The sequence below is a fragment of the Cupressus sempervirens genome, chromosome 3 (genome assembly GCF_028749045.1).
Source record: "Cupressus sempervirens isolate cs-2001-9-10 chromosome 3, ASM2874904v1, whole genome shotgun sequence".
Taxonomy (NCBI): Eukaryota; Viridiplantae; Streptophyta; class Pinopsida; order Cupressales; family Cupressaceae; genus Cupressus; species Cupressus sempervirens.
The window spans coordinates 1,100,294,966-1,100,320,486 of NC_143120.1; the positions used below are offsets into that span (position 1 = coordinate 1,100,294,966).

The 25,521-nt window shown below is 35.8% G+C and overlaps 1 protein-coding gene and 1 pseudogene across 4 annotated transcripts in view; one reads left to right on the top strand and one right to left on the bottom strand.

The window, feature by feature from the left end:
* Positions 1-25,521, top strand: part of LOC149570617 (ARM repeat superfamily protein) — a 201,296-nt gene that overhangs the window by 99,577 nt on the left and 76,198 nt on the right. For 2 of the 4 annotated variants that reach the window (XM_089823187.1, XM_089823188.1), the window contains 9 exons: positions 5,066-5,152; positions 5,276-5,428; positions 5,586-5,681; positions 5,815-5,874; positions 5,997-6,118; positions 6,195-6,282; positions 22,877-22,981; positions 23,066-23,170; positions 23,282-23,334. In XM_089823187.1, the coding sequence (XP_089679313.1) occupies positions 5,066-5,152; positions 5,276-5,428; positions 5,586-5,681; positions 5,815-5,874; positions 5,997-6,118; positions 6,195-6,282; positions 22,877-22,981; positions 23,066-23,170; positions 23,282-23,334 (869 nt within the window). The remainder of the gene's footprint in view (positions 1-5,065; positions 5,153-5,275; positions 5,429-5,585; positions 5,682-5,814; positions 5,875-5,996; positions 6,119-6,194; positions 6,283-22,876; positions 22,982-23,065; positions 23,171-23,281; positions 23,335-25,521) is intronic. The other 2 variants (XM_089823189.1, XM_089823190.1) reach the window with 1 other exon arrangement.
* On the bottom strand, positions 705-1,358 carry LOC149570618 (protein DMP3-like; annotated as a pseudogene).

Genomic DNA, 25,521 nt, shown 5'->3' on the forward strand with positions numbered 1-25,521 from the left:
AAGGAAGGGTTCAGCCAATACCAAATCACCATACATGAACCTGTAATGTCTCCTTTCTGAAATAAGATTTATTGATAGTTAAATAATAAAATTAAAAAATACATATAAACATCAGCTCTAGTTGAGCTGGAGTCCCTGCCTTCTCTCCAGAAAGGGAAATAGATATATGGTCAAAGTGTAGTGAATGTTGCTTCTTTAAAAGTTATGACATTTGATTTGTATTTTTTTTGTGTTATGAAATATTTTGATCAATTTTTGTTGTCTTGGGTGTATTTCGGTCTTAGTTGCATAAATATTTTGTCAGATCACATTAATACGTCCAAGACAGCAAAAACCTATGCAATTAAGTGTAGTGAATGTTGATTTTATAAAAAAGTTTTCTAATCTATAAGAGAACATCAGCAAGAGCCTCAGGCTCAAACACATGGATGAGTTTTTATTTTTACAAATACGCATGACATAGATTCTATTTTTTGTCCAAGAATATGGAGTAAAACTACACTTTGCATTTCAAACATTAAATCCCCTTAAAAAATTACATCCATAGGACAAATTGAATTTGCCTCAAGAGTAAATAATTGAGAAACCAAACTAAAAATTATCCACGTATAGTAACAATTTGCATCTATTTCAAAGACTTCAGGAAAAACAAGTTGGGAATCTCCAATTCGTTGTCTGATGATTTGGGCCAGAAGTCGGCATCATCAATTTGAGATGGGATACCCAATTTTATGACGTGTGGTGGGAAATGCAATGAAAAGCAGGAAGCTAACTATTCCAATGGCAACCGACAACATGCCCAGAATCTCCTCGATATCTTCTTTTGGGGTAGTGTAAAAGTAACCCACAATGTTTCTATTATAAAGAGCAATGGCCACAAATCCCTGTGTCGACAGAAAACCATGCATGAAATCAACCAGACACAATTTTTACTTTGTTAGATCGGCTGCTCCATTGCCCGAGCTCATGTAGTCGAAAGTGTAGAGCCCCTTCGACATAACAAAGCCGTAGTATACTTACCCATTAGAACCCTTGAAATTGTTTGTAAAACTGGCGAGGAAGTTGGAAATTTCACAGCAGGTGGGATTGTAGTCATGTAATCCCTGATATGGTCACAGTGGTCGTTGTTGAAGACGAGCAGGTAGAGCACTTGGAAAAGGAGGACAATGCTCGTCAAAAGAAGGTTTGCTAAATTGGCCGTGCCTACTACGCTGTGACAATGCAAAGGAATCTCATCTTGCAATGTCATTTCCAAGTTTGTTGGAACCAACGTAGACTGATAGAAGTGGGGTTTTCTGGTCATCCGCTTTCATGTGTGAAATTGCGGAACTAGATCTCTTCTTCACTGAGTTGGACATTGTGATTGCTATTTGTCTCTCTTTTCTTTTTGAGGATTGTCTGTGTTTGTACATGTATTTGGAATCAACACGTAATTAGAAGAGAAAAGTCTTGGCGACCTGTATGTTTCCAACAACTATGGTGGTGATTACGTGACAGATACGTTAGTTGGGTTACTGTGCATAATAGATCAATTGTTGGGATTTTGAACCATTTGAGAACCTTCTTATATATGCTACAGACAATTGTAATTTGACATGGTTTTGCATATGTCCATCTACATGTTATTACCAAAATCATTTTATAATTGTTGTTAATGCACCAATACGTCGCTATTTTTTTTTGCTTATGGTATTAAAATGCTATTATAGAAACCAAAGATATCCTTAAACTGTCGTGTCTATTGGTGGAGCACTGTGAAGCTTCCAAAAGATTGTAGTAGAACTACAAGAATCTTCCAGATAAACTTACAAGATTTTTGTTATTTTTTGTATTTAAAAATAGTAAAACCCCTAACAAAATTGTGATTAACCAATAGATAAAAAGAAACTAGTGTCACTAAAATATTTTAAAAACAAAATTGTTTCAAACTTTAGAACTTTAGTGTTTTTGAGTGGCACAATTAATTTGAAGTGGGCAACAAAAAACATTAGTTCCCTGGCTATATATAGGCAGTGACTAATAAATAAACATATACTAATAAAATATAATGTAATATAATAACAAGTTAATTAATATGTCACGGGTACAAGAACCCAATATGTGAATATGTGATTTATTTTTAGGGGCTTTTGGATGAATTTGGCTACATGTGTATATATATATGTATATATTATAAACATAGTGCCATGGAGACACATCCCCCCCCCCCCCCCTTTTTGCCCCACATCTTGGAGACTCTTGGAGATGAGGACACACTAAGGATTTGGGGACTTCGTTTCCTTGTCTCCTATGGGGCCTCCAGATTCTGCCACCATTGTAGAGCATGGGGCGACGTCCCAGTGTTGACTATTTGTGTTCAATGTTCGATGTTCGAAATCAATGCAATGTTCAAGCATTTACTCTTTTACATCTTTATATCATATATTGCAATACATTTTTTTGTAACTGGCATTTTAAGTACCATATGTATAGTATATACAACACCCCTTCCCCCCCGATCCTCGTACTGTCCCCAATTTAAGGCCCCTTTGTCCTCCCGTCCTAGAAACTTGGCCCCCCCATTCTGCCATCCCCGTGTCCCTAGGGCGGTGTATCTATGATTATGTATCATAAAATAATACTTTTAACACTTATTACAAAGTGTACTTTAAAAAGCATTTAAATCACCCCTTTAAAACAAAGTCTACTTAATTCAAGAATATGCACTTAATAATTAATTATTATTAAAGTATAATAATAATTATAATGTGTAATGTCTCCTTCTCCGCACTAGCCTTAATGGCACCTAGTTGGTCTATCTTTCCATCCGGATATGCTAACGGCATATTTTTTAGGATGCCCGCCAATCATAGGAGTTTGGGTTTCAGTTGAGGAGATTTAAATGGAAAATTCTAAGGTTTTAGTCACTTTATTTTATTGGATTGAAATGTAAAGTACTTTATTATTTAAAGTCACTTTAGGACAAATTGACGTAAGTGACTAAAAGACAAAATAGTGTTTTATCCCACATTGTTCAGTTTTTTGTATCTCCCCACACTTCGAGGTGATGGAAGGAAGCCTTTTGCATTGGGATTCAGACAATGAATATATGATATTATTCAAACACAAGGTTGCTTAAATGTGAGTGGTGAACTTTGAGGACGAAACCCCTCAAGTTACTTGAGGAAGTTGGACGTCACCCCAACCCCTCATATTGGGATTATCGTACAGTTCAGGCAGGAGTCAGCTAATGGACAGTGACTTCGTATCAAGCTGGGAGTAGATTATTTATCACAGAGAAATAGAGGCTGGTCGGTATTTAAGATCAACGTTTGCAGGTTCAGCAGTTAAGGTTGAACGGCAGTCAAGAAGTAGCTATTTCAAGGTCGAAGATAACAGTGGAGTCCTCCTGTGAGTATCTTTGTAACCACTTCAGAAATTATATATTGGCAATATCTGGCGTGCAGTGTAACTCACGGGAAGCAGTATTAGATATCCATTCTGTGCCTTTCAACAGCACTGTCTTATACGTGAAGACCATGGGTTCCAGAAGTAACCAGAAGATGTGGCTAATAAGAGAAGCAACGGGATTGGAAGGACTACAGAGCAGTAACTACCTTGTCAGGCGGGATGTAAGAATATCGGCTGGAAGTGAATACAGAGGAATATCTTAGAGGCTTCACGGCATCTGCAGTTGACAACAGTTTTGGTATTACTCCCCTCCACTGGTTGAGATGGCTCCCTCCCTCAGCACGAGTGGCAGTAGAGTATTGTAGCAGACAGCAGGTTGGTCGGATACCTGGAACTGGTGACAGGCTGAATGTTTAATGCATTCATAAAACTCTCTCAATGGTATTCATCACTGTCACGGGTCTGTCCTCCTTTAATCTTTCCTGCATTATTTACATTACACATTGCGAATACTGTAAAGACTGTCATCTTGTCTTCTGTGTATAGCTTAAGGATTATCGATTTCCTGTCATAAATTTAAGGCATGATTATTAAGTTCTAAGTTGAGTCTGATTCCGATTGGTTGAAGTTCAGATAACATTGGTTAACATTATCATCTCATAAGCAATTGTATCGGTAAGCAGTAATATGATATGTACAGTATGCATAACTGCTGAAGGACTGTAATTTCATGACAACTGTTTGACAAAATACCTTGAGTCAAGATTAGAACTCATCGATCAGAACTAGTAAAGATCATTACATAATGTTATAACTTCACTATTAATGATTCTAATCAATTCTGACTTCAGCTGGAGGTAGTCCACTGCATTCATTGCTAATGCCATGGTATATATGGTAAGGTTGGCCTCTATCAACACTCTTACTAACTACACACTAAATAATTGCCTCAAAATGCGCCAAGGATCTGGAGATGAAAACATTGCCAACTGCCAACTGAAATACCAGATATCTCCTAAACAGGGCCATCTAGGCTAAACTACTGAAAACTGATGCTCGCAAAAATGGGGACATTACAATAATTTAGCTGGTAATTGGTTATTTATCAAGCTCAATTTTGGAAATGGAAATTGCAATGTTATTGGCATTAATGATGAGAGAATCTTGGTTTGGGATGCCATGCTAATGTTCTATAGTGCTATTCTCTATTTACGAAGCTTCATAAATCAAGAATAGCATTTATTTTCATTGCCATTGTTGATAATGATTTGTCTTGTTCTGTCAACGCCATTTAATGTCTTATGCTGCCATAATCGATTTATGGAGCTTACTCTCTAAGAAATAACACTGAGTTTAACAATGATTTTTGATGATACTTTTCCTTGGCTTGTAGATGGCCTGTTAATGTCTTATGTGAGCTATGTTATTGGCAATGCAGTTTCTTGGATGGTTTGAGCTGTACCTCTTAGAAAGATTAAAGAAACTGTTGTTGGTACCTTTCTTATGTTACTTGTGATGTTAGCCATGCAATCTTAATAAGCTGTTTATTTGCCTATGAGTGTTGCTATTTTATTTTTATCTTTGGGTCAATTTGGATATGATTTTTTTTTTCACCATACGGTACGACCTTTGATGCCTTCTGTTCTTTTTAACATTCTTCAGTTTTTTTTTGTAGCTGTCTGAGCTTGTCAATGTGGAAGGTTATAGTGACTGGATACGATTGGTAGCAGAATTTACATTAAAATCTTTGCAATCATGGCAGGTTTGAACCACTTTTTTTCATATGTTTTAAGTTAACTGGCAACATTAATAAACATAATAAGAGTATGCTTACAAGATCTTGAATTTTGGATCATCCAATATAAGTTTCTTTTGTTGAATGCAGTGGGCTAGCAGCAGTGTTTATTATCTTTTAGGTCTTTGGTCCAGGTTAGTGACATCTGTTCCATATTTGAAGAGTGACATGCCAAGTCTTCTCGATGAATTTGTACCTAAAATAACTGAGGGATTCATTACTTCGAGATTTGATTGTGTCCAGGTATGATTATATTTGGTCATATATAATTGTAGGATTGATTTATAAAATGTGTTTGCTTGGGCATGTGTCTAAGTTCTTGCAGAATATATCACATAAACAACACACAGTATTAAATGCCAAAGTGTGTTTCAAACATTCAACATTTTTCATCTTTTAGGCCATACTGCCAGATGACCTTTCAGAAGATCCTTTGGACAACGTTGAACTTCTTCAAGATCAGCTTGACAATTTTCCATATATATGCCGATTTCAGGTGCTAATATACTTTTCCAGACCTCTTTTGCTGGTTATAATCTTGTGATTAGGAATTTCAATTGTCACAGAATCTCTAAGATTTATAGATATTGGTTATCTTATCTTTTCTTCTAATCTTTTTTTGTGTGCAGTATGAGGCAAGCAGTTTGTATATAATAAAACTCTTAGAGCCTATACTGCAGACATATACGGTACATGTTTTCAAATGATTAAACGGCTTATTAACCACATAAGATAATTGGTTACATCATTCTTATAGACTTAAGTATGTATGCGCAGTTTCAGATAATGATTTACATTATCCTCTATGCAGGAAGGAACGAGGCTACCAACAAGTGGAGACAGCAATGAGCTGTCTATAGTAGAAGGACAACTTGCTTGGATTGTTCATATCATCGCATCTATCATAAAATTCAAACCAAGTACAAGTTGCAGGTATCATTGGTTTGAAAATCATCAAATATTCACTCTGGATTTGCATTCAACACTAACAATATACAGTGCTATACAGTGCAGAGCCGCATGAAATTATTGATGCAGAACTTGCAGCACGTGTTTTTCAGCTGATCAACATCTCAGATACAGGATCGCATGTTCAGGTAAATATTATCTGGTTTGTTTTGATACAAATGTCTAAGAACTGAGTAGTTTCAGTGCTATGTTAGTAGGTTGTTTGTTGTTCCAGTGAGTTGTGCCCAGTCTATGTTACAGAAGTTATAAAGGTCAACTTATTCAAGGCCCTGGAGCAATTGATCCCTTTTCTTTCTTAGAGTTTAACTTCTTGACGGTCTGTTGCATTCTCCTCTCAGTTCACTCATGAGGAATACTCATTCTCTCACTTAAAACTGTTTCACTACATCCATTCTCTATTATAAAATTGTAGCTGGGGCCAGGAAAATCTTTTTGTATACAAAAAATGTGTGGAAGAATCAGTTAATGAACGATATTTTAAAATGTGATCAAGCTATTTAGCACCATGGACAACATGAAAAAAATCATTGGGGACAATTTTAGGATTTGTGGAAATAAGAATTTTCAACTGGATTATCACAAGACAGTCAACTCAAAAATAATTTATTTTGTTATTGTTAAACAAGGATATATAGGTTCAAATGTAAAGTACTAAATAATCTGTTCCAAAGGTCAATTGTGTGCTCTAAGAAGCTATATTAATTACTTAAAAGTTTGAAGATGACTGCTATGTAATAATAACCTAAATTTGAATAGGTATTGACAAACTAATGTTGCTGTTTTGCCCAGAATTAAAGATAAACAGCAATAAACAGAATGAAAAACAATTAGACACATAAGACACAGCAATTTATCTCAGGAAAATGCTCCAACTTGATGGGAAAACACCCAGCCACACCAAAAATATCTCTTTTATTAAATAATAGATGTCTGAGAACAATGCTTCTAACTGAATACAATACTTATCACACAATGCAATCATATATTTATTGAATTGAGAGAATCTTCATATCAAATAATCAAAAATCTCTTCATTTTTCAAATGCAAGTCTCTTCGTATTTCAAATGTTTGTCTTTTTGCATGTTGCATGTCTTTTCATATCCAAACACGTGTATGAAAGAGCACCATGTAAGTATTTAGGATATCTTCTGCAGCTACAAACATCAACACTCCCTCTTAGAAAATGACATATCATTTGCAGATTTCATGACATCTTGACAACACAATGGATACACCCATGTGTATCAATAACAAAGCTTTATCACATATTTTCTGAATATAATAAAGATATATCAGCATGATATTCACCATGGCTACCCCCAGAGTGTGAAGAAAATAAAAAACTAAGTCATGGGGTCTCACACATGACTTCCACCATGTTTACTCTCAGAGGGTGGATCCACCAGACCTTATTGCAGAGGGTGGAATAAGGGATTTCACCGTTAACTTCTCTCGCAAAAAAAAACTAATTAACAACATGTAGAAGAATGGCTGAGAGACTCTCTCAATTGAGATTCCCTCTCAGCAGGAGCAACATTTTCACTGCTTTGATTAACACAATAAGAGAGCTGATTCCTAATTGACCAAATAGGGAGCTTTAGCAGTCACACTGCCACACAAGCTTGCAAAGAATTAGGCATTCTCCCTCTGTCATAAAAGCTCCCTTTGAATCTGATTTAAGTAGCGGAATAGTCTCCCTCTGAATATCATTTCTTCCTCTTTAAAGAAACTAAACATAATAACAACTTGTATATGATCTTCCTCTTTAATGAAGATCTGCACTATCAATTCAACCCCGTGACTGCAAACAGCGTTCCCATCTTCATTTCTACAGTCTGCATGTCTTTGCATGTAATCTCTCATCATCCCATTTCTTCTCCATCCATCCTGCAATTAAGAGAGATTAATAATAATTCATAGAGTCAACCTATCACGAGGAGGAATATAGAGATCAATGCTAAAAGTATACACTATTCCCATTGATATAACAAAAATTCATGATCAATATTCAAAGTATAATCATAGAATACTTATCTCTTTGTAGTCTAATCTTCCTTGAAAATGGTCTCAACACACTTACAAATATGGATCAATACACAATAATCTCTTTTTAACAATATTGAACAAAAAACGCAGAATAGCATTCATATGATGATCATAGTATTTGCTAAATTGAATGTGGCTATAACATAGATATGCATGAAATAAAGAGAGAATCATTGTGTAGTGGGTAAAATAGCAATGATGATCTAATAGACAATTGATAAATCAAATGATAATGCTTATCAACAACTTCAGAAACATCCCACATACACTTACCTTTTATCAAGTTACAATGCACACAATACTAAATCTCTGAATACCACTCTTTTATGAGAAGAATATCGAGAATAAAAGCTGCCCATACATAAAGCTAAAAAAAACATTTACAATACCATCACCTTTTTGATTGCAAGAAGAGTTATATGCTTCATACGACAAACAACACCTAATAACAAAAAAATGTCGAGTTTTTTAAGTGAATCATCTCATATGAAAAGACACCAAATCAATAGACATCAATTACTCACGATACAGACAAAAGGTGAGTACGTTACAAGAGCAAAACTGTCTCTACATATGAATTGACTTTTTCAAAAAAGTGTCATTAAAAACAGAAACCCAACAGAGAAAGGAAAAACGACAGAAGGAAGAAGAAATAAAGCCAAACCAGCAACAAATACACCATATATGAAACATGTAGATTTCCACGTAGGCCCACTAGAGATGACAGCAAATCATCCTTAATGTGAAATCTTGGAAGGAAAAATAAATAAAGAGAATGAACCTGATGCCTAAAACACACAAGACCACATATATATGATGCCAATATATGACTTCTGAACATAATTGAAGGAGAATGAACGAGACTTCAAATGAAAATGAAACTATTTACAAAACTGATAGAAGAAAAGACTTCACTTGGCAGCATTATGGGGAACTCGGATAGAACACCAAAGACATCCCATGCAACCATAAAGCACAGCGAAGATCAACACAATAAGATCTATCTCGCTGCTACTGCTGAATTCAACACATACAAATTCCCTACAATATACTCATTTCAATCTGTAATAGATACACAAACTAATGAACAAGAGAAAAATCCCTTATTTTCCGTTATCTAAACCACTCTGACACCATGTTAATGTTTTACCTAAAAATAAAGATAAACAATAATATCTAGAATGAACACTTAGACACAAGAATTTATCCTGGAAAAACCCTCCAGCTTGAGGGGAAAAACCTAGCCACACCAAAAATATCTTTTTTATTAAATAATAGAGTCCTGAGTACAACGCTTCTAACTGAATACAATACTTATCACACAAAGAAATCATGTATGTATGTGTGTGTGTATGTATGTGTGTGTGTATGTATGTGTGTATGTATGTATGTATGTTATTGAGAGACTCTTCATATCAGAATCAAAAGTCTCTTCATTTTCCAAATGCAAGTGTTTTCATATTTCAAACACATATCTCTTTGCATGTTGCTTGTCATTTTGATATTTCCAAACGCGTGTATATGAAAGAGCACCATGCCAGCAATTAAGATATTGCTTGCAGCTACAAACATCAACACTAAATACATCTTTATCAAGTGTTACATACGTTGAATTTAATAGTGTTCTCAACTAGATCTTGTGATCCACAAGATAACTAGTACAAATCAGTTCAAGCTTCAAGCAAAAAGTCATGGTAATTTATTTGGTCATAATCCGTGGGCAAGGTCACCTCCGTACTTTTTAGATGTTTTGAGCTTTAATCTTCTATATTTCATTGGTGAAGTGCTCCACCTCTTTTATTAAAAGTGTGTCCTAAATTCTCAAGGTCATGGGTATGGGTATAACTCTTTTTCAAAATAGGGGATGTGGTTCCTTTGGGACATCAATTTTTCAATTTAATATAATATTTAAAAAAAATCTGAAAATATGAGTCATACAATGGGTTTCCTAAGCAAGAACAGTGATAAATTTTGTAGATGTAATGTATTGTTTTTAGTTTCAGATTGCAGTATGTTAGTAATAATAGTATATGCTACATATTTAGATGCATAACGATAAGTCAAACTTTAAACATGAACATTAAGATCATAAATAATATAACACTGGCATATTACAATTGATAAATTTTTGATGTCAACAGTGATAAGGTCTACTGTTAATCACTGTTTTATCAGAGTTTCAAATCACTTACATATTGAATTAAGCTTGATAAACAGAAAACTGATATGCCAAAAAAAAAAAAACTGAAACATAAATCAAAACTCTTAATCAAGGTCCTTAGCTATGATGCTCTCCACTAAGTACCCACTATCCGGTACTTGGGTATGTGTACCAGTACTTGGTGTGTCCCAGGAGTATGGGTATGAGTACTTGTGCAACATGGTAAATATACAAGTCTTGTATTTTTTGGTTTTTGTGTATTTATTTCAATCATAACAATTTATTATTTTTTTGTAAAGCTATTATTGTGATTCCTAATGAATAATAGGCCTTAGATTGGCGTGATGGAAGGTAACTAAATAACACAACTAGTAGATTTTATAGTTTAATAGGATGAACATGTGACAAAAACACATGCACATTAATTAACTAAAGCATTTGAGAATAATATATGCCACATTTGAGAAATGTTCATATCAGTAGAGGAACCGAGAATCAAAGGAACTGAACTAAAGATCCCAGGATGAAGGGAGTACATGATCGAGCCTGAATCTATCTGGAAAGGTAAGGGAAACTTAAGTAGGACATGTGGAGGATGCATATGTGGCTGTGAGTGTAAGGAAGGCACTAACACATGGAGATCAAGACAATCCATCTGTCCAGCGCACAACGACAGAATGAGGGGAGAGAACTACTAACTTCCCTATTAGGTTTGAACGTGGAAAGAGAGAGTCTTCCAAAATTTCTAAAAAATGGGGCTAAAGATCCTTTTCATGCATTGCAAGAAATTCAAAACCATTTAGATAGTGAGTGACCAATAAGACAAATTGTTTGCAGAGAGCATTTTTTAAAATGCTACAAGATATAGCCATTGATTGGGTCATGGAACTCGATGAAGAATCTATGGCATCATGGGATGTGCTGAAGATTAAACTATTAAGAGACAACAATGAGATTGTATTAGATACGTACAACTCTAAACAAGGAAAAAATAAGAATGTATGATCTTTTAATTTTAGGCTGACAAAGTTACTAGTGAAATTGGAGAACCAAGTGGCCAATGGATTGAGAAAGTGGTCGTTTATTGAGGGATTGATCCCCCTCACTTTTAAAGAAAATGAAATTAGTGTGTTGATCCTTGCATGTTGATGCTTAGAGTTGGATGATGGACATTGAGAGTGAAAATAGAAAATCAATTTGAGGGAAGAGGGAGAGAGATGACGACAAGAGCATCAAAGGTAGCAACAATGAGGAATTAAAGATATTCATGTTGCACGATGAGATATGACAAAATACTTGAAGGCAAAGAAATAAACCAATAGAGAACCTAATGAACTGTGGTGCGTTGAGTGTAAAAGTGAAGGGCACATGAAAACTAATTGTCCTAGAAAAATATTTTGTGAGATTTGCCAAGTGATGGGGCATTCAGTAGAGGAGTGCCCATACAATCAGAAGACCTAAATTATGGAAGTACTCTTCATATATGAAGAGTCCGCTCCATCAAAGCTACATAATGCATTGTTTGACGATTATCAACATCATTGTGAATGGTGAAATAAGGATGCCTTATTATATAGTGATGATCATGTAGTGAATGGGTATACCATGTGAGAGACTTCCTTAATTGGAAAAACTAAATACAATTATTGTGCAAATGTTGTGGACTAGTTGATTATAAAGACATCAATTGCTCAAAACAAAAGGATATTAATATGTTTGAAATGAACAAAATAATTCATTCTAGAAATCACAAGAGCACAAATGGAGGAGTCAATCTACTAAGACCCTTGTAAGAGAAGGAACAACTCTAAGAAGCCAAAGCAAAAGTAGAACACATGATGGCGAAGGAACAAAGAACCACCAGTAGACTTGCAAGAAGGTCATTGTGGTCGGAACTTGAGAAGAACATAGTACAATACGTGCTATAAACAGTCGTTCCAATCAAAGTTATTGACCACCTTCAACCCATGCCGCAACTAAGAATGGTTTCATGAAAATAGTCAATGACAAAAAGACCAAATTAAAGACATAATAGTAAAGCTGCTACTCATGGGTGAGTAAGTCATTGACCCATAGCTATTGCTAGCAAAAATTGGGAAGAAGCTGATTGCCATTTTGAATGAAACACGGGAAATATTTTGACAAACACCATCAATCACGTAGGCTATGGAGTAAGCATACTGTCAGAAGATACATAAAAGCACCTTGGGAAACCAAATTTCTGGTCGCCAACATTACACGTAGAAGGTGGTCACCAACATAGAACCAAGTCGATGAAGATGGTGATGGAACAAAAGGTGATGATTGGGACACAATGGTTTTTTCCCTTGAATTATGTGATCATGCCATTGAAGAAGAAAGCATACGATGCATTGCTTGGGAGAGAATGGCTTGTAGCTGTAAAAAATGTCACAACTAAAAATACAAGACAATCTCCATTAGAAACAATGGCCACAAGTATGTAATTTGTTTAAAAACCAAGTTGTCAGTGAGGAAGTGACTTCCTTGGATTCGTTAAAGTCAAACTCTATAGAAGAATGGACAAAGAGTCAAGGACACAGGATTCCTTGAATACAATAGTTCTTGGAGGATGGATTTTCTCTCTCTTAATGGCCTATTTCTGTAGCAAATGAAGCTCTATGAGGTATTTTCATCAACATATGATTTCCTTGGAGCTACTACATATTCATCCAATTGGGGCACGACCCCCAAACCCTTGCAATGAGTGCTGCCCCTTGATCCCGCTCGGTGCATTGCCCCCAAATGAGGGGCACTGATATAGGTTTTCAACTTTAGCTTGGAGAATTGTGAATTCATCTAGTTTTGAGCACTTTGAATCGGTGAAAAGTCCAATGAAATTGCGCATTGTGGCTATGGCTTCATCCAAGAGCTAGAATGGTGATAAATGCTTTGAATTTGGTGAAGTTTGGAATAAGTTTTCGACTAGTGATCAAGCAGAGGTCATAGAGATTAAACAGCAGATGGAAATTGTAGATATTAGATAAGAGAATGTGTCATTAATTGAAAAGCCTTCCCTTATATTGCAGCTGCGTGGGCTTCCTTACTTGATGTCAAGGTCTCTACATTGATTGTATGGCAATTGTGGTGTGATCTTTAGTTTCTGATATTGGCTCCGTAGATTATTCTTGAATCGTGTAGTGATTGTGATCATATTGGACAAATTATAAAGCTGCATCTGCAATCATGTTTTCTCAATCTTGTCTCATTTTTTCAATTTTCAATAATTGCAGAAGTATGCAAATACATTATGTATTGATAATTGTAGTAATGTTGCATCAAGTTGCAGTGGATAGTTAATTTTTTATGCATTGTTCTTTATATCTCAAAATCTACAAAAGTTTTAAACCTCAAATACATTGAAAATTCAAACACTTCACAAAAACCAAACAAACACAGTTAGTTGCCAGTTTGATCTGAGATTGAGCTAGTACGGCTCATTACAGTGGTATAAGATATGTTTCCTGCCATCCTATTGGGGCTGGAAATCTCGAGCTCCCACAGTTAATATTACAGTAATCAACACTCTTGCTTTTTGTTTCAGTATGGGTAAAATAAAGTCTATACAAGAACTTGTGCTAGAGTTCATGCAGGCATTTCAAAACTATGATGAGAATTTAACAAGGGTTCTACAACATCCGGAAATCTTGGATACTATGCTGCAAAAAAAAAGAAAGAAAACACTAATGCAAATAAACTTATCAGTAGTAAGGATTATGAAGAGGGCGAAATTCAAAGAGAATGTTGGTACTTTGAGCAATCAAGAAGTTGTTATCAGTCGTGGCAAGTTCAAAAAGTGTTGTGGGAGTGATCTTGATCTTGATTGTTGGTATTTTTGCATTGATGTGCACTTAGTATAGCTTGGGTTATTTTGAGCTGTATGTTCAATCTGTGTATTCTGGGCTTTGTGCTGAAGTATATTGTCTTTGTGGAGTTCGTGTGGCTGGTTGCAGTTCAGGGTGAGACAAGTGGTCTGCAGTTCAGTATGAGACAAAGTGCGTGTGCTGGCATGTTATGTTTGTTGTCTGCTTTTGATGTGTCATTATTTCCCTTCTTGAGGTTGGCGGACTACAACTCCCTTGGGTCCATTCATATTCATCATTCACAATGTAACTGCTACATCTGGTGATTCCCATTAGCTCTCAACTGTGTAACGCCAGCTTAGATTCTTTTGTTTTGAGGTGATGTCAGTAGCGTCAGAGGTAACTGAAATAACTTGCAGTATGCAGATTCCTGACGAGACTTGAAGAGGTTAGAGTTGCAGTTGGGAAACGGGATGACAATAGGTGTATGAGCCTTCAGAATTGACAAGTATAATAGTAGTTATTACAAACTGTTCTTAGCTGCCATTTCAACTGCTATATCAGTCTTGCAAAGCCGTTTTTGAAGAGAACATGATGAAGGTGTTTGTGTTGCCACTGTATCGTTGAATCATGGCAAGTCCAAGTGTGCCGAGATAAGGAAAGGGGAACGACTGTCTTGAGTGCATGATATCGCACAGTATTTTTTTTTGTTTAGAATACTTAAATTACATCATATGTACTGGTTTTACATGCAGAAAACCAATAGAGGAAAGGGGGAATTGGATTCTTCTTAATGCTGAAGCTGGGCACATGACAGGGAAAATAAATGACATTTAGCATAGAATCATTGTAACATTTGCAAGCATCTTTTGTTCAAGATAATGTGTCTGCTTTTTGGAGCATCTTTTTGATGATAAGCTTTTTCTTGTAGGGGATTGATGATGACAGAGATATACAGAAGGCATGATGTGAGACAAAAAGCTGAGACGTACAGGAGTTTAAAAATGCTCTGAGTGTAACTTGGTGTGTGTGGCTCACTGTATACTGTTAGCAAAATTATAACCTACTTTGACTATTTAACACTGCATAGGGTGTATATAAGTTGTCCGGTAACCAAGTGATGACAGGGTTAGCACTACAGATTTGGCAGGTTCTATTGATAGGATTCACCACTTTGGGCACAATGAAGTTGAGTTTAGAGTTGAGCAGCAAAAGCCTGAGGAAGTTCTTCTTGGCAAGCTTCTACTTAGAGTTTGGGATCCTTCTAGTGCATCGGGCTCTCAGACAGGGCTTGTGAAGGAGTTTTTGGATGTGTACGTGGTGTTGAGTACATACAGTCTTACTTTTGACCCTCATGTGCATGATCCTTTTTAGATGCACATTTTACTAGCACATGTGTTAGAAAATGTGTATGACAACTTACCCTGTGCAGTTTTGGAGAGCAAGCTTTGTCAGCCTTTAGAGTAGCTTCCTTATGAGATGTTTTTACTCCTATGACATCTACAGTCGGATTTGATTTAGTTTGTTAGTTTGTACAGTTGTACTGGTGATGGTTTTACAGGAGCTAGTTGGCATCAACAGGGATGTTACATAGTTCTAGCCTTAGGATCCAAATGGACTATTGTGTTATTTGTTTATGAGATTACTTGGGGACAAGCAATTTCAGTATTGTAGACTGTAATGTCTCCCTTTTAGCTCATCTTTGGCTGTAGTGTGGATTAGCCTATCAATGGCTCTTGTAGGCTAAGTCAGAGGCATAGAGGGTCTTGGTAGAACTAGAGCCAGGTTCCCAATTTGGCGGACCGTGGGTGTTCATGGTTCCTTGTTTGACTAATTTGGCACACTACTTATTGCAACTGTCTATTTCAGGATTATAAGGATTTCTATCTATAGTAGGAAACAATAGGTTGGTGACAATGTTTAGTTTGGTATTGTTAGTGGAAGCAATTATTCAGAGATTTACTATTTATAGTAAGTCATGTTGAGGAATTACTATATTTGGCAGGACACTCAAATTCATGGTCTACTGAGTGGTTGACTTATTTGTCGGTTTAGTGGAATGACTTTATTGAGCGCATTGATATTATTTAAGCATTATACAGTTATTTAATAAGAGGGGCCAATTGACTTGAGAGGTGCATCGAATGAATATTATAATACAAGGGCCCTATATATTATGTTTCCTAAGTAAACATGAGATATCAAAGGCAAATAAATTTAAAGTTTTAAAGAAATAAAAGTATTGGGTTTCAAAGTCAAGTATTTAAAAGGCTATTATAAATTCTATGAAGTGAATGGGGGTCGAAGGCATAATTAATGGTTATTAATTGTTTATTTTAATATTGGTACCCAAATCTAATGAGTATTGCAAAGTCAATGCATAACCATAAAAGAAAATATCAAAATCATTAAAATTGTCTTGTTGATGAAGGTTCATGGTTCGAACTTGATGGAGATCATATAAAGGCCAAAGACGAGAATCAAACCATTATGTTGAATGGATTTTCTTTTGGTTTGGAAAGTCTATGGAAGTCGTCCAAGGGTTTCAGCTTCAACTTGGAGAATTGTGAATTCTTCTAGTTTTGAGCACTTTGAATTGGTGAAAGATCCAATGAAATTGCGCATTGTGACAATGGCTTGATGCCGAATTCTCTACACTGCTTGTATGGCAATTGTGGTGTGATGTTTAGTTCGAGATATTAGTGCCTTAGATTATTCTTACATTGTTTAGAATTTTAGATCACATTGATCAAATTATAAAGCTGTGTCTGCAATCAGGTTTTCTCAATCTTAATAATTTCATTGTTTCAATTTTCAATACTTGCCAAAGTATTCAAAGACATTGTGTGTTGAAAATTGGAGTACTCCTGCATTTATTGAGTGTTTAAGGTGTGGGGCATGCATCCCTGTGGTTCATTGGTTTATAGCTTTTATTGAGTGTTTAAGGTGGAAGTTTGGTGCATAAGACGATTAGAATCATTCTTCGTGGCCCAAATTTAAAAAGTCCCTATATTTTGAATGTCACTTCTAAGTACCAGATGTGAGGGAACGATACAAGTTCGTGGGAAATGGCTGAGTTTCTTGCAGTGGGATTGGGGGAAGAGCAGGGATGGTTGGGTGGTGGTGGTGGGTTGATGAAAAACAATGTGCTGGTGGAGAGCATTAAACTTATCGCTAGACCAATCTATTTTTTCATATTGTGAGCAAAATTCTTTCCAGGTTTCCTAATATCAACATAGGATTTTAAAGATTTTATCGAATTTGGACTTTGATTGTTTTTGAAACTTCTAAGATGCCTACCTCTTCAATCCTATGAGATTCCTATGATGCAGTCGGTTTTCGTGAATCACTAATGTATTGAATACACCATGCCATCAATATTAAAAAATGTTTTAAAAATCTATGAACAATGTTATCTTGTTAAATTCACTAATGAAAAATGGACAAAATTATAACTGTTGTTAGTATGATAATAACCAGCTTGCACAGAGCTTGGATAAAAGCTTATTGTACCTTGCCTTCTTGATTTTCTCTGTCCAGAAATAATTGCTCTTAGTTCATGGCTGTTTTCCATGTTAGATCCAAACCCTTCCATGTGTGTATGAGCTAAGTTTTAATATTAATTTATTTGTTTTCTTCATGCATATGCTATATCATCGTCTTTTCATAGGATCCTCAAAAGAAATCCATATGATTATAATATATTAATGAGTGAGAAAGATTGAAAATGCAGGCATATTATTAGTTAGATATCTGCCCAGAATTGTCTAATACCATCATGCACACGGTTCTACTTCCCACCTTATTTCAGAATAGTTGATATAAATTGCAGACAAGTTGCCATTGGTAGAGGCTACGACACCCTTAACAGTTGGACCTAAGCAGTTTTGAAAATAGTAACATTTATGCTCAAACTTGCAATTCTGTATTTTAACTGTTACATTGAATAACTAATCCAGCAAAATTAGTAGATGCAGATGTTAGATTTTCCTGTTTGAGTTCCTGGATAAAAGATTTCTTCTTCAAATCGTTTCCTTTAACATCATTGGCTAGTATTTGAACCAAGTACTTCAACTTTGGTTACATTGTGAAGGCATGTTTTCTTTGTAGTGGGGGTTACATGTTCAAATGCTGAGGGGGTGAGTCTTGCATGTTTCAATATAAGATAATGTAAATGGAAACAACATCGGTCTTGTGGAATATATGCCCAGGGAGGATTTGATACATCAAACTGGTATCCTGCTTAGTATTGAACTAAAATTTTTCATTTACCTTTTAATAAAACTACTGATATCTGGAACTGAATAAGTAAGTTGGATGGAGAAAAAGAAATGACATCTCAATGCATCGGGAGGTTGTGAATGTTACATTTTTCATATGACACTGGATATGGGAGGTGGCTGAGCAAAAACATAATGCCTTTTGTCATCATGGGATTTGGGCAATGTTACATTGGCATATGATACTGGATATGGGAGGTGGCTGAGGCAAAACATAATGTCTTTCATCATTATGGGATTTGGCCATGTTGCCAAGGCTAACATTTGAGACTATTTTTTTTATTGGCTTACTGAGTACTTCTAAAACTTTCTAATGTGAGATAAAGATTTGCCATGGGTCTGATACTACCATCTTGTAATGCCCCTTTTTGGGATATTCCTAAATTCTAAAAGGACATTTCCAATAAAAATTAAGAAATGCAATACATTTAAGTGTATAAATTTTACCAATTTAGATACCATTTATAAGAGTATTCCTGTCTTAGTCACTCGTATTCAACCCTAAATCATAAGCCAAGATAACATCTATTTGACGAAGCATTAGGATACATCATGATATCATGCAAACATTATTCATATAAAAAATCTATTGAACTTGTGATGTGGAGCTTAATCAGATTTGGAGGTTAATTTTCCCCACTTCATTCGGTGTGATTTCCCCCTGGATTTTACTATGAGGGTTTGGGGGCAGCGCCTTCATGCTCTAGGGGTCAAGGGGAAACGTCCCTTGCAAGGTCCTGTGGTGAGGTGCCCCAGGCACGCTCCCTTTTGCGATACAGAGCAGGGTCGAGGGTCAACACCCTCGAAGCCAAAAATGAGTTTACTATTGTAAAAGGCACCAAGAATTATATTTTTCTATTGGTCGGCTTATTGTAGTCCTAATTTCTTCATCAAAATTAGTATTTATAGAAGATAATTGACTGGTAACCGTATTAATCTCATTTAAATGATCAGCAACTAACCCACCTTCTGCCATCTTCATATTAAATAAACGCTTCATGAGAAATACCTTGTTTGAAGTGGAGGGCTTTTCATACAACTTTGCTAGGGTTTGCATCAACTCTTCAATCGTCTTCGCTTTTCTAATATTAAACCATGGATTTTATTGTGAATCCTTGGATTTTATTGGACCTTGCATGACTTCCAATTGAGAAACATTGTTTATCCTATATTCGACAATGTTGATAATTACGAGTACTCTATAATGGCGATGTCCTCGTATAAACAAATCAAGTCATTCATTTCAATAGTGTAAGGGGGTCAATTTTTACTCATTAACAATACATATATTTAGCCAAATTCCTAGGTATCATATAGAAAGAATTTATACTGATTGGACTATCACAATGAAATCTTCATGTGTATACTATCATAGTATTGTTTAATACTTATTGGCAGATGATTGGAGAGTGTATCCGACTTATCTTATTTTGTCATGATGGGATCCTTTGATTCCTTGTCGATCTATATGGCATGATTGGATTACTATCTGACTTAGAGACAAAGATGTCTTGCTAGGAGAAGTGGTCCAGATTGCACTAGGAACCTTGTGCTACAAGAGTTTGGTAATGACCAATATTTTCCCTATTGTTGATGCTTGTATTCAATGCTTAATAGAAATAATTGTTTCCAGGCATAATCTTGCAAAGCTATGTAGTTAATTTTTGGGATGTAGGATCCGGGTAAGGTGGACTTTTGTGCAATATAATTCATTCGAGCACCTTGTAATCTTGTTTATATGACATGTTACTTCTGATGTGTCACCCTTCCGATGTATCTATTTAGAAGAGTATGCTGAATATTCATATTTTCCCATTTTTTGTCTTAATCCTTTATCCTTTCTTGGGTTTCATGTACTGCTTTCTCTCATCTCTGGGTCTGCAACTTATCATTTTTTGCATCCTTGAACTCTCTTATCCTGATGATGGATCATGGAATATGATCCGAAATGGTGATGTTAAAATTTTTATAACCAATTCCCAAAGCATTATGATGTGATTCCATGCATTTCAAAGTTTGATTAAAATGGAGAGTTACAATTAAGATATTAAGTAGTTGTAAAGAAATGATTTCTTCAGACATATGTTGCCCCTACTGCTGTAATCTGAAGATTTGTATGTACAGAAGGCACTTGTCCTGCCTCAATGTAATCTACTAAATTTCATTACGCCTCTTTACTTTGGTGGAGGATTTCCCATCAAACATGGTAACCACATTTCCCTAACTGTCAGGAGCTGGGAGCACCTTTGTCATAAATAACCATGGCCTTCTCAAACAACCTATTTTGCTTAGTTGTCCAGTTTGATCTATGATTTTTTCAAGATGAAGAACCTGGACCAAAATACTATTGATAAGGCTTGTAGGGTATTTCAAAATTTCCACAAGGAATTGTATATTATCAACCTTTTGGTTGATTCAGTTCCAATGGTAACCATCTTTTGCTTCAAGAATTGTGGAGATTAAAAAATGATTGCTCACACTTGTTCAACTATTTTTCTCGAGTAAATTATTATTTCTAATTGTTGAGACCACTAGTATCAGTGCCGTGACTCAACAAATTTAGATATCATTTACTGGACAAAAGTGGCTTCAGTCATTTTCAGGTAAGACTACAGATGGTACTGTGCAACCATGTAACACCTCGTTTTTTTACTCTTACAGATGTATATGTCAGCTGTGCAGCCATTCTGTTAGAGAGCATGCAAGAGGCATCACACCTGGTCAGCCAACATGTGGCAAACTATAGTTTTTAGTTTCTTTTGTGTTTGATCTTATCCACGGGCCTATGATGAGGTTACTCTAAGTTTTCCATTTCTTGCTTCAATAATGTAAATTGTGTGTTCTCACACGGAGCAAATTCACAATCATTGAGGTTTCACCCTATCTAGCCCCATAATTTGGTTAGTTTAGATATTGTTTTATGGTCTAAAACATGCACCCTATTTTAATTTGGATGCAAGATGTGGCTTTTTGAAGTAGGAAAACTATCAGGAAGTAGCATTCTCATAACTAATACACACGGAGTAAACGTGCTAAAAACACATCAACCATGAAGTAGACACATAATTATACATAAGTCACGAATCATACACTTAGTACATGCAGGATACAAAGCATACTAAGTTACCACATTTGTATGTTGAACTTGAACTTCGGTAGTTGGTTCGTTCAAAATTTGTATGTGGTTCAGATTTGTTACAAATTTTTATTTAGTGTGTGTAATTCACTGCCAAATCGTTTGACCCTGCTTGATTTTTGAACAATTTCTGTCGAATTTGGAAGTTCCAATTTGATTCCAAAACAAAATTCCAATTTGATTCTAAAACAAATGGCAGCGATTTTGGAGTGACTTTTCCTAGTTTTCAGGTCAAGTTTGACTTTTGAATAATGTTTTTTGCTTTTATAAAGTTTTGGCCTGTGATTTTTATAGTTTTTAAACTGTGTTTTGGATCCATCCAAACATTCTTCTCTTATTTTTGGGCCACGCATGAATACAACCCTAATCCATTTCAAGATGCGTCATTTTTTCTCTAGTTGAGTCATTCCAGTATTGTTTCATATCTTAGCAGGTCAAATACAACATTTTTTGCAGACTCCAGACTTAAAGGAACAGGACACTTGAACAAAGCTATTGAAGATTCACATTTGAATATTTTAATAAATGTGGGCAAATGGCCATCCACGATAGCCATTGTCCAGTATTCTCATTTTACACTTCTTCTACATATTCTATTCTGCATAGCTCTCTGTCATATTATTCAATCATATTACAAAGAAGCATATATTTTCCATGGCAGGTGATCCTCAACAACCCAGTGGAACTATTGAGAGAACTAACCTTAGAGAAGTTCTCAACGGTAGGTTTGTCCCTCATGCAGGCAGGAACTTAGCATTGATACCAATTGTATGGATATCCCAAAAGGGTTTATTACACATCTTTTGAACTATATTAATGCTGAACTTGTAAGCAGTTATAAAAATACAAAAGAATCTGTATATTTGCTGATAAAGTAAGATCATACTAGATCTTGCACAAAACAAACAAAACCTGTAGAGTTTAATGAAAATCTTAGGCGTGGATGATTTCTAAATAGATATATACTTTGATATGCTGTACCAACCAATTTGCGTAAAAGATGTCACATGCAGCTCATCTTATTTCATAGTTACAGAGTTGGAAGTTAAGATATTACTGTCAATAAAAATGATATGCATCTACTGTTTATATATCCCTAACAATTTTTTAACTAGTTTTTATTGGCTACCATTTTGCTCAAGTCTCATTTTGACTTCTCTCTGTTGCAAACATTTTCCCTTTTAAATAAATGCTTCTATTTCAAACTTCTGGGCATGAAGATGAGTCTTATTCTGCTCTTGAGCTGTGAAGTTCATCATTGATCTTTTCCTGTGCAGCGATATTCAACAACAAGTAAGCAAAGACTTGACCGGGCAATACTCACTTTTTTCCAGCATTTTCGGAAATCATATGTGGGTGACCAGGCCATGCATTCTTCAAAGGTAATGCGATCCTCGTGGGAGGAAGATACTATATTTTTGCTTGCACTTTTTCATCCAATTCTTAAATGTGGGACTAAATTACAGCAGCTTTATTCGCGTTTATCTGAGCTTCTGGGACTACAAGATCATCTTATGGTACTGAATGTCATTGTTAGCAAGATTGCCACTAATTTAAAATGCTATACACAGGTAAGGTTTCCTTTTACCTTATTGTATTTAGTTATCTGTCTTTTTGTTGTCAGTTCGGATTCAATTGCTCTATGACAGAGGATTTTCCTAATGCCGTGCCTTTGATTGCAGAGTGAAGATGTGATTGAGCATACATTAGCCCTCTTCCTGGAGTTAGCATCTGGGTAAGTTTACTTTTAGATTTGTTAAAATTTTTCTTTTCCAGTAAGGGAATACATACATCATTAATTCCTAAGCTTTGATGCAGCATTTGATTAGTAAAAGGTTCTTTGAAAAAATGATTTTCATCAGAATTTGTTGTAGCTGTATTTCCAAACCCATTTCTTCCCTGCCATCAATAGGACAGCGAAAACAAAGAAAAACATTAGTTATTTTCGCATTCATGAATGACGGTAAAAGTAAGGCCCCTCATGGAAGCTATCATAAGGGAGATGATAAAGACTAAAATAGGTGCTGATTCATAAGAAAGTGTGGATTGAAATTAGGACTAATGATTGTCATGCCTTAGATGAAGGACCTTTATGATATCCAATTATGTCCTTAAGAAATAATTGGGGCCAAGAGGATTTGGCAGACAATCCCAAGTGGAAACACAATATTCCCAATAGAATTCTTGAGAGAAACTGAAGGAATCAACTCTTGTATTCTGTATTTGTGTGCTTCCTTGTAATGTCCCCTCTTAGAGTGCCTTGAAAAATCAGGACAATAACTTCAATTTCTCATACTCATTGTCTAGCTACTTGTACTTAGGTTAAGTAATGCACAATGCCACCTTGCTAATTCTGATTTAATATGCATTTAAAGATTATTTGGCTCATTTATGTACATAGTCTATATAAGTATAATTCCAATTTCCATAGTATTTTTGATACATATATGTACATCAGTTAAGAATGATTCTTTTCGAAAAATATCAAATATTTATCTTAATCGCCTCTTAGTTCGTTCTTGTTCGGCAGTGGTGTTAGCCTATAATTGACCCTCATAGGCTGATTATTGTGGATAGAGGGACTTCTGAGGTAGAGGCTCAGTTATGGGAGGGTCTTGTCTTCTCTACAATAGAATATGTTCCAGTTAGGTCTCCATTTGAATCAGATTGGACTTAGTTTGGTTTTAGTTTCATGTACTTACTGTTTATGGTAAGTTTGGTGATGATTGAGAGTGATCCTTTCTGTTTTTGGAAAGTGTATTTGGTCACATGAGAAATAATAGGTGTCCCAAAGATGCAAGATGACACAGTATGAAAAGGGTCCTGATCCTGATCTATGCCTCTTCCATGGAAACGCTTGCGGAAGCTAAATGATACCAAACTCCCAAGAATGCATAGCACAACGATATGTGTTAAGAGTATGCTACCACAGAAAATACACAGGATGGAAATACAATGCAATGAACATGGACCGAGCATATATGGTGGGATGACATTCCCTTGAATCTCTTTATAACATGCTACCAAATACAAGTACAAAGAAGATCCAATGTTGTATTAAAAATACACACTGCCCCTGTGTAATTGCTAATCCAGCTTGGCCCTTACAGTTATTACAAAGAATGAGCATGTTGGGTCTTACAAAACTGGACAGGGATTAAAATGCCCGATATGGAATGTGCCACTAAGCTTGCACATTTATCTTCAATTACGCTGCTGGCATCCAAGAATGGATTGCCTATGATCCAAGGCTGCACCAATATCCCTTGATCGGATAAATTGTCTCAACCCAATACTGCATAAGGAAATTTGTCCAGTCTGCTACTTCTCCTTTGCTACCGATCTATGATGCGAACTTGTGCTTGCTGCCTCCAAGCGCAATTGCTACCAAAGCAGGATCACCGAATGATGCCAAGGAAATGAGCTAAGCCCTCCTTTTATAGAAGCGCCTCAAGCAACACCCAGTCCTAGCCATTGTGTAAAATAGGCCTGGACCCATTTTACACTGCCTCTGTGATTAATGCAACAACTATGTCGCTACATCAAATAAATGCTCCAAAGATTACCTTAGTCGGCTCTAAAACAATGCACAATGCAACAACAAGCTACACGACATGATGAGTCGGCTGCCCAGTGCATCCTCCAAGGCAAGACTTAAGACTACCCAACCTTGGGTCCTGTATTACCTGAGCTCAAATATTAACAAGGCTGTGTCGGCCCAGTCCAACGCTTAACCATATAAAACCATGTCAGCCCACTGGGAATAATATTAAATTCAGATCACTGCCATTAGTTAAGTCTGTGTTTGATGTTTAAGAAGCTGCCTTCCTTCTACAAAGAATGCCAACTATTTGGAGCCTGTGATTAATTTGTCAGGGACAGCGTTTGATAGGGCACGTTGTGAGTATAAAGTGCCTCAAAT